This window comes from Rhinopithecus bieti, unplaced genomic scaffold (assembly GCF_001698545.2).
Source record: "Rhinopithecus bieti isolate Rb0 unplaced genomic scaffold, ASM169854v2 scaffold_10656, whole genome shotgun sequence".
Lineage (NCBI taxonomy): Eukaryota > Metazoa > Chordata > Mammalia > Primates > Cercopithecidae > Rhinopithecus > Rhinopithecus bieti.
The window spans coordinates 367108-376915 of record NW_016806449.1 but is presented as its reverse complement, the minus strand read 5'-3'; the positions used below and the strand labels follow the sequence as shown (position 1 = coordinate 376915).

General features: G+C 57.7%; 1 protein-coding gene and 1 long non-coding RNA gene across 2 annotated transcripts; one reads left to right on the top strand and one right to left on the bottom strand.

Annotated features, from left to right (window-relative positions):
- The first annotated feature begins 6 nt into the window (after window positions 1-6).
- On the top strand, window positions 7-9758 carry SMARCD3 (SWI/SNF related BAF chromatin remodeling complex subunit D3). Its single transcript, XM_017876656.1, is given in 16 exon segments — window positions 7-247; window positions 3059-3105; window positions 3107-3156; window positions 3159-3194; window positions 3197-3266; window positions 5025-5067; window positions 5886-6008; window positions 6126-6248; window positions 6499-6594; window positions 6753-6854; window positions 7078-7239; window positions 8204-8301; window positions 8480-8615; window positions 8983-9105; window positions 9232-9333; window positions 9575-9758. Coding segments are annotated over 16 exon segments (1443 nt in total). The 5' UTR covers window positions 7-169; the 3' UTR covers window positions 9629-9758.
- Window positions 8615-9622, bottom strand: LOC108532542 (uncharacterized). The gene is made up of 3 exons (XR_001886472.1): window positions 9533-9622; window positions 8977-9129; window positions 8615-8708 (listed from the first exon to the last, which is right to left on the bottom strand). It is a non-coding gene; the product is annotated as an uncharacterized LOC108532542 (long non-coding RNA).
- Window positions 9759-9808: the final 50 nt, after the last annotated feature.

Here is a 9808-nt window from a genome sequence, read left to right as displayed (position 1 = left end):
TGGGCCGTCAGGGCAGCCCTGAAGGGGCCCCCTCCCCACTCCGCTCGAGTAGAAGTGTGAGAGAGCCCAGCAGGACTCAGAGGGGAGAGTTGGAGGAAAAAAAAAGGCAGAAAAGGGAAAGAAAGAGGAAGAGAGAGAGAGAGTGAGAGGAGCCGCTGAGCCCACCCCGATGGCCGCGGACGAAGTTGCCGGAGGGGCGCGCAAAGCCACGAAAAGCAAACTTTTTGAGTTTCTGGTCCATGGGGTGGTGAGTGGGGGAAAGTTAGAGGGGGAGGGCGAGCGAGCTGGCTCGGGCTGAATGGAGGGCTGATCGGGAGGGGCCGGGAGGGCACTCCCGCTCTCCCACCCCTCTAGTGGGGGGCGCCATGGCCCACGGCCCGGCTCCGGGACTGTGCTGGCGCCCTGGCACCCGAACACGTCGCCAGGCGGCCGGCCGGGTCTGGTGCGAGGCGGGGAAGGGAGGCGTTTGCATGGCTCTTGTCAGGGGCGGGGGTGGGACTTGGGGACTCTCCCCCGCTCAACGGAGAGTCCTCGCTGTAGCCGACAGGTTGACTTTGGTTCTTTTCCTTGTGGGCCCAGGTGTTGCCCCTGCCCTGGGGTGGGGTGGGGATGGGGACATGGCAGAGGCTGGGCTGGGCTGTCTGTTCATCCGTTGGGACAGTGTCACTGCTTGTGTCTCCGGAGCAAGGAGCAGGTGACCCTGGAGGCACTGTAGTGGGAAGCTCGCAGGCTGAGCCACCTCTGCATCCCAGCGGGAGGGCGCTGGAGCTTCTGCCTCAGGGTGGGGGAGAGGCCCGCTCTAGGGACTTAGCCCAAGTTAGGGGTTCTGAGGGTCCCCTTGGCGGACTCAGCCACCAGAAGGTGATGTCCTTAACTCCTCGAAGGTGTGAAGGAAGGGCTGGAGTTGGGGATGTGAGGCCTAGAGACCGAAGGGACAGGGGAGCACTGTCCTGCCACAGGCAGGCTGCAAAGGCACGTGGGAGCCCGGGAGGCTGAAGCTGAGTCAGTAGGGCCCGGCTGGGAGGGGTGTGGAGGGGTGTGGATTGGGAGAGAGACAGGGGCTGCGACTCTTGAGATGGGTGAGGGGGTGGAAGCCCTGTGTAGAAGAAGCTGTCAGGTTTACTATGGCCAAATTTGGTTGTGACCCCAAGGAAGGCACCTTCTCAGTAAGACCAGAGTCCCTAGGATTTTGGCCTTTCATGGGGGTGGGGCTGGTGGTGGGCACAGCTCTCTGGGGGCTCTGGAAGCCTCCCTCTCAGGGCCTCTTCAGCAGATGAGCCAGTATCCCTGGCCTTGATAACTGCGGAGAGCAGCTGACAGGAAGAGGGGGCCTCCCTGGAGTGGCCCATCCTCCAACCCCAGGGACCCCTGGGGGTAACTTCCCAAGGTGTCCATGTCAGCTAGCTGAGTTACCAGTCCTAACCTGGCTGCTGGTGGGAGCCCCTTTAAAAAGGCCCATCTAGTGGGGAGAGGCTGCACATGTGGACTTTTTTTTTTATCTGGTCAACTTAGAGCTTCAGTTATTGAGTGACTGTGAGCCCCAGTGCCCCATCTAGCTGGTGGCCAGGCCTGGGTTCCATTCTGGGCCGCTACACTGGAGGCGTGAGTGACAGGGTCAGGTGGGGTGAGGGAAGCAGACACATGGACAGGCAGGTTTCACTGCAGGAGAGATAGGCAGAGACAGCTGCTGACCGAGGGTGGGAGGACATTAGGGTTAGACACAGAGCCTGGAGGGCCAGGAGGGAGAGGTAGCAGTTGGAAGGAAAACAGCAAGCCCAGGGGGCCCCTCCTCATGCCTGGGCATGAGGTGGGTGGTGTGTCCATGTTAACAGGGCCAGGGTCTGCATCCCCTGCCCTCTGATCTTCTTCCTGCTCTCGTGGTTCCAGTCCCCATCCCACCCCACTCGTTCTGTTTCACAGCCCCTGAAACTCACTCTGGCCCTCCCCATCTCCCTTCTGGAGTCTGGACAAGTGGGGTTTGGAACACTTCGCTCGATGCATTTGCATCTCATTTACACCCCATCTGACCACCCAGGGGTAGTGGCAAGGGAAGAGGAGCCGCCTCCTCTCAGTCTCCACAGCCCCCTGAACCCTGACTTCTGATCTTGCTGGGGTGGGGATGGGAAGAGGAGGAGGTGGCTGCTGACCTGGGCAGACGGGAAGGGAAATGTGAGTGGAAGTGTCACTGCCCTGACCCACCTCAGGCCCCCTGGGCAGCCCACTACCAACGCAGCTCCCCTCCTCCCAATCAGAGAATCCTGGCAGGGTCTGGGGTGCCCCCGCAGGCTGCCCTTGCCTGCCCTGCCTCCAGCCCTCACCCGGGGAGCAAATTATGAGGGCAGCTTAGACCCTGGGTCAGCGAAGACCCTGGGTGTGGGGACTTGGAGTCAGTCGAGGGCAGTGGGGTTTGGGACCCAAGGGTCAAAAGCAGGGAGCAGAGTGGCTGAGATGAGGAGCTAGTGAGTGCCAGGCAGAACCGCCCAAGAAGTGAAGCCTGAGAAGGAGGAGCAGGAGGAGGAGCAGAAGTCGGAGCAGGGAGCCGCGTACCCGACTTCAACCAAGCTGCAGAGAGCAAAGCCCTGGGCCCCCAGGAGGCAGCCCTTCAGGGGCTGCCCGGGCCTGGATGAGCTGTGTGACCTTGGCGAGGCCGTTTTTCTCCTTGAGCCACAGTGGCCCTATCCGTCAAGTGGGGATGAAAGGACCTGCTCAGACTGTCTTGTAGAGGAGCATGTGGATGTGAACATCTTTGAAAGGTTGAAAGGCGCCATTAATATTCATTTTTGCGGTACCTTCCGCAGCCCCGAAGCTCGCAATGCCCTGTGCGGTGCCTGGCTTCAGTTAGCTTCCTACAACCAGACGCCAAGCCCCTCCGCCAGAGCCGCGCGTATTCCGGCGCCCCTGCCCCTCCTACCCATCGTTCCCACCCATCGCTCAGCGCTCAGGGTCACCAGCCGAGGGTCTGGTGGGGGAGGGGAGACGCCGGCTCACCGCGCCTGGAGCTGGGGGCCCTGGTCTGACCCACGGGCGCCCGTTTCTGCTTCACCCCGCCCACCCACAGCGCCCCGGGATGCCGTCTGGAGCCCGGATGCCCCACCAGGGGCGCCCATGGGCCCCCCGGGCTCCCCTACATGGGCAGCCCCGCCGTGCGACCCGGCCTGGCCCCGCGGGCATGGAGCCCGCCCGTAAGCGAGCAGCGCCCCGCCCGGGCAGAGCCAGGCACAGAGCCAGGGCCAGCCGGTGCCCACCGCCCCCGCGCGGAGCCGCAGGTGAGTGGGAGGCCCGGCGCGGAGGGGGCGTGCAGGGGCGGGCCCTGGGGACCCGCAGGGACCAGGTGAGCGAGTAGCGGGGATTGGAAGAGGTGAGGAAGAATGATTAGCAGGGAGCGAGGCTTCCCGGGTCGGATGCCCTCTGGGGAGGTGGGCTTAGGGGGCACCGGCCTGATTCTTTTGTGTGCCCACGGTAGAGGCAGGCTGTGGCCGTCGGCAGCCGGTACCGCTTCCCTGCACGCTCCCCTCACCCTTCTCCTTGTCACCTGCTCAGTCCCTCTCTCCACCCATCAGGTTCTGGATGATGCTTCAGTCTTTGGGGTGGGGGCGGGGCTTCCAGTGGGACTGAGGGCAGAGCTGTAGGACTGTGTTGCCCAAAGTGTGGTTCTCCGCTGAGCCTTCCTGCCAGACCCCGGACTGTTTCAAAGCCACTCCAGATTTTCTCAATGGGACTCTCTGGCCCTGGGGGTGGAGCTTGGGGATTTGCTCTGTGGTAGGTGGTCTCTGCCCAGTTCCGCTCTTAATTCTTAGGCACTCTGGACCAGGTCTGCTCCCAAGCCACCAGGGCCAGCCCATTGCCTTATTTTCCTACAGCAGCTGGTGGCACCCTCAAAGCCCCTGCTGGCTCCTGGCAACAGCAGTGCCCCTCTGGATTTCAGTATTTAGCCAAATACACATGCTTTTTTTGCACAACAGATGGATTTCTATAAAAGGTGTAATATCAATTTTACCTCATTATTAAGTATTTTTTACACATCAGGGAAAATTCACCACTTATAGGAATCCCATGATGAATTATTTTGTAGAGTGCATCGTCATTTTGTACAGCAAATGGTAATTCCCTGATTTATCTTGTATAAATGGAGAGTTACACATAGATAATCTGTTTAAAACAAACCAGACCTTTAATGAAATCTGCTTGTTAGCCTTAGATTTCTGCATAGGGAGGGGGTAGTGGTTGAGAACACCACACGGGGGCAGTATGGAGCTATTCTCTAGGCTGCGTTTTCATCTCTTGACCCGCCAAGGTTTTTCTGGGGGTTTTTGGGTTAGTCAGCAGCACCTAGTGGGTCAGAAAGAGCTCACATCCAGCTGCTACTACCCTGGGCCTAGTCAATTTGGCCTCAGCCTGAAGTCACACCCATGCACATTCTGGGCGCCTATGGCTGCAGCGTGTCCCTCACCCTGTTGCCAGGTAGTCCCAGGGCATGAGCACTCCTGCTCATCAGCATTCTCTTCCAAGCCCAGGGTGCCTGGAAGGGATGCAAGTCCCGCCAGCTTCACACCATCACCTCCCGCTCCATGGATAGGAAGGAAGTCGTCTCTCTCCCTCCCTCTGAGCTTAGAATCCTTTGGACAGGGCACCCCCTGCTTTCCAGAAAAGGTCCTCAGACCTGGCTTCCCTCTCCATTGTCCTCCCTCATCCCCACCTTTCCTCAAACACTTCTGCAGCTCCCATCTTTTGGCAGCACCACCCCCACCCGCCAGTCCCTCCTAAGTCTAAATTTCTCTGTCCCTAAGGATGTGGCAGGGTAGAAGGGGGCTCCCCGGCCAGAGAATGGACGGGTCACCCGTGTCCTTAGAGAGGACAGAGCACCAGTTCCACACACCACTGTCATAGCCCTTGGGCGGGCAGACAAACGGGCTGTGGGAACCCCAGCCAGGCGGGCGGAGATGTCGGGATAATTTAGCAGGTGGCCTCGTTACTCCCAGATCTGTCGCCATGGTAACCTGGTTTTTTCTTTAAAAAATGTACAGTGCCAAGAGGAGGAAGATGGCTGACAAAATCCTCCCTCAAAGGGTGAGTGTCTTTCACAGCAGCCCCCAGCCCACCCCCCACCCTTTGCTGCTCTGCCCTCCCCTCCCCCCTCAAAAGCAGAGCTTCAGCGTCACAGTCACTTTCACTTTTTGTTTAAAAAAACTCATTAATAAGTGAGGCTCCCTAGGCCAGAGGGAGGGGGTGAGGTGGAGGGAAGCAGCAGAGCCACTGGGGCCAGAACACAGGGGCCTGTCAGGGGGCTGGATCCAAGTGGTACTAAGACAGAGTTGTGGGACAAGAAGGGGGCAAGAGCTAGGGGATCAAAAGCTGCCAGGCAGAATGAAGGGGATAGAAGGTGGCCAGAGATCCTGAGCATCCTAAAGGGACCCAGGTCCAGCTGGGTATGGGGACAGCACAGTTGGGACAGGTGTGGGGGCTGAGCAAGGTGCCAGCAAAGAAGAAAGCACCGCTGTCCAACTGTCCCAGGGATTGAGCCACTACTAGGCACTTTGCAGGGGCCCAGGGGAAGCCCAGTGGGCATATGACACAGAAAATGACAGGATGAGGAGACTAAAGGCTAGTGCTTGCTGGGCTCCACAGTTGCTACCTCCTCCCTGATGATGATACACAAGGCTCTTCCTAAAGGGAGAAGCAACTGTTATCCCTACACAGCAAGGCCCCTACTGCTGGATAATGGCATCCTGGGGAGAGGTCCTGTTCCCACTGTCAAAGCTCCATGCCTAGAAGTAGGATGGCTCCCCCGACATCTTTTGCACCCTAGGATTGCACAACATGCATACATTCCATGGTACAACCCTGGACTTGAGCCTCTGACTCCTGCCCTGCTCCTCCTCCTCCAGATTCGGGAGCTGGTCCCCGAGTCCCAGGCTTACATGGACCTCTTGGCATTTGAGAGGAAACTGGATCAAACCATCATGCGGAAGCGGGTGGACATCCAGGAGGCTCTGAAGAGGCCCATGAAGGTGCCTTAGTTCGGGGGTAGGAAGGGGACTCTTGAGTCGCATGACCAGGATGGGGAAGCAAGGTGGTCGGGGTGGAAGCACACAGCATTTGCCCGGTTCTACACTCTATTTCTACAGCAAAAGCGGAAGCTGCGTCTCTATATCTCCAACACTTTTAACCCTGCGAAGCCTGATGCTGAGGATTCCGATGGCAGCATTGCCTCCTGGGAGCTACGGGTGGAGGGGAAGCTCCTGGATGATGTACGTCCCGGCCCAGGTCTCTCCAGGTGTCCTGGGGTGGGCATGGGCTGCACTGAGAACAGAACAAGGTGTCTGCACTAATGGCTAGGGAGTTAACCCAGGCTAGGGGGGTGGGGGCAGGCCTAGAGACATTCCGGGTGCAGAGGATTTCATCTAAGCCCACTGCCCTGTCTGCTGCCAACTTGGCCTCCTTCTGCTTCTCCCACCCTGTCCCTGTTCTGCCCCCACGGTCCCTGTTCCTCTCCCACAGCCCAGCAAACAGAAGCGGAAGTTCTCTTCTTTCTTCAAGAGTTTGGTCATCGAGCTGGACAAAGATCTTTATGGCCCTGACAACCACCTTGTTGAGGTAAGACCAAGAGCCCCTCTGCCCTTGAATTGCCACCCTCCCACAGGCCAGAATCCCTGAAGAACCAGCATAGATTTGGGTCAGGGACCGCCCTAGAGTCCTGGGCCCCACCACTCCAGATGGGCCTTTGGGAGACACAGCTCTTCTGTCCTGGACAGTGGCATCGGACGCCCACGACCCAGGAGACGGACGGCTTCCAGGTGAAACGGCCTGGGGATCTGAGTGTGCGCTGCACGCTGCTCCTCATGCTGGACTACCAGGTCTGCACCTGCTACGCTGCCCCGCACACGCCACACAAGGATCTCAGGGCAGGCCTAGGTCTCAAAGTGGTGCATCTTGAGAGACCTCCTTCCCCTCCCAACCCTATCCTTCCCCAGGGGCATGTTTCCTCAATCAACACATCCCCATAGTCCTGAATGGCCTGGCCCTGGGCTCCTTCCTTTCTCTCCCTTTGGTCTAACTTTCACAGTTCCCTTTTCTCAGCCTCCCCAGTTCAAACTGGATCCCCGCCTAGCCCGGCTGCTGGGGTTGCACACACAGAGCCGCTCAGCTATCGTCCAGGCCCTGTGGCAGTATGTGAAGACCAACAGGCTGCAGGACTCCCATGACAAGGAATACATCAACGGGGACAAGTATTTCCAGCAGGTAACCTCTCTCCTGAACCCTGGGATCTGGGGAGCAGGCAGAGTTCTCCAGCAGGGGAAGTACCTCTACCAAGGTAACTACCACCCCTCCCTTCTAGATTCCTGAGTAGCAGAAGCAGTACACAGTCATGGTCTTGGAGCCAAGAGACCGACCAGGATTCTAGTTCAGGCCCTACTGTGGATTAGCTCTGTGCTGCAGTCAATCCATGTTAGCCCCCCCCCCCAAGTTAGGAAGACCTGGAAACCCTACAAAGCCAACCGCTTTCTGGAATGTAATATTCTTGGCACTTGGAGTTAGGATCCCAGGTTCTAGTCCTGAGTCTGGACTCTGGGTAAGTGACTCAGCGATTCTGAACCTTGTTTCCTTATCTTTGAAGTGGAGTGAAAATACCTGTCCTATCTACTTTCCTGGGCAGTTAGGAAAATCAAATTGCTGCAAAAATGATTCAGCAAAATTCCACCAAAACAGAGAATATTCTTATTAATGCATTTAAAAATAAATACAGCAGATAAACCTGAGGAGTTAAAATAGCAGTTGATATTTATTGGGCACTTACCATGTGCCAGGCACTGCTCCAAGCACCTTATGTGTATTAGTTCACTGCCTTCCCACGGCAGCCCTGGGAGATGGGTATTCTTTCCATCCCCACTCTAGAGATGAGCCCTGAGGTGTTAACTTGCTCCGGGCTGCATAGTAAGCGGCAGAGGCAGGACTGATACATAGGCAGGCTGACCCAGGGCCTGCACTCTCAACCCCTGCCCCACAATGACCCACCCCCTACCTTGTCAGCTGTATGGGTGGCTCCACCGCCAGACCAGCCCACCCCAATCCCATCCCCATGCACACTAAGGAATCAGACTTCCTCTCAGCGTTCTTGCAGCCTTTCTAGAACAAAAGGATCTACAACTGCGTGAGGATCTCTTCAAGAAGAGTGATCTCTCTCTCCCCAATTGTCCTGCTTCAGATTTTTGATTGTCCCCGGCTGAAGTTTTCTGAGATTCCCCAGCGCCTCACAGCCCTGCTATTGCCCCCTGACCCAATTGTCATCAATCATGTCATCAGGTGAGGTGGCCCCAGCTTGCTTCTCAGACCAGGGAATGATCTCGTTTCTGCCTTCCCTGCCCCTCCCTCTCCTCCCACTCCCATCTCTTCTCCCTCCCTGTTGGATCTGCCCCAGCCCCGGGGCCCTGAGGCCTGTATGGGGGCATCATGGACACCAAGGGCTGGACTTCCCTGGCAGCGTGGACCCTTCAGACCAGAAGAAGACGGCGTGCTATGACATTGACGTGGAGGTGGAGGAGCCATTAAAGGGACAGATGAGCAGCTTCCTCCTGTCCACGGCCAACCAGCAGGAGATCAGTGCTCTGGACAGTAAGGTGGGGCCCAAGCCCAGAGCCGGAGTGGGACATTAACCCAGAGATGACAGAGTAGACTTTTCGGAGACCAGGGTGTGGCTGCAGATGAGCAGTCTGGGTTAAATTAGAAAATTAAAAAAAAAAAAAAAAAAAAAAAGGAGAGACCAGACTGTGGGCCAATGGGGCACAAATGGCCCTTCCATGCTGCTTGGAGTTAAACCTCATTCCAAGTTTAGTTCTGCCCATCCCCTCTGCCCCTGGGACTTCAGAGGAATCAGGGGCTCTGAGGGGTTGTCCTTCACAGGCCTCCCCTTCCCACCCGCTTCCTTTCCCCTCCTCTCCCACATCACCATAGCCAGGTGGAAAGCATCTATCTTTCTACCTGCAGATCCATGAGACGATTGAGTCCATAAACCAGCTCAAGATCCAGAGGGACTTCATGCTAAGCTTCTCCAGAGACCCCAAAGGCTATGTCCAAGACCTGCTCCGCTCCCAGAGCCGGGACCTCAAGGTGAAGAGGGAGACTCAGGGAGTACTGGAGTGGAAGACAAGCACATCGGGAAAGACAGTAAACGTTGTACTCCAGGGGTAGGTGAGGGGATTCGGGGCTCAGGGCTCACCCCACGCTCCCTCCCAGGTGATGACAGATGTAGCCGGCAACCCCGAAGAGGAGCGCCGGGCTGAGTTCTACCACCAGCCCTGGTCCCAGGAGGCTGTCAGTCGCTACTTCTACTGCAAGGTATGGAGGGACCCTTGCCCTGAGGCTTCCCCCTCCTCAACTCCAAGAGAAACCTCCCTGTTCAGCTTGTGGGCAGCCCTCACAGCTCCCCACAGTAAAGCTTCACCACACTGCCTCACCATGCAATGGCCCTCCCTGCTCCCAGATGCTCTTCCACGGCAGGCGGTGTCAGTAGGTGGGGGTTGTCCTGATCACTCACCAGGAACACTGACACCTGCTCCTGTTCTCACTTCCTCTAAAGATCCAGCAGCGCAGGCAGGAGCTGGAGCAGTCGCTGGTTGTGCGCAACACCTAGGAGCCCAGAAATAAGCAGCACGACGGAACTTCCGGCCGTGCCCCGGGCCCCAGCGCTTTGCCCCGGGCTCCAGCATCACTCCTCTGCCACCTTGGGGTGCGGGGCTAGATTAAAAGTCATTCATCTGACAGCAGCCGCGTTGGAAAACTGGGCCGGGGTGGGGGGTGAAGGGGGAGTGAA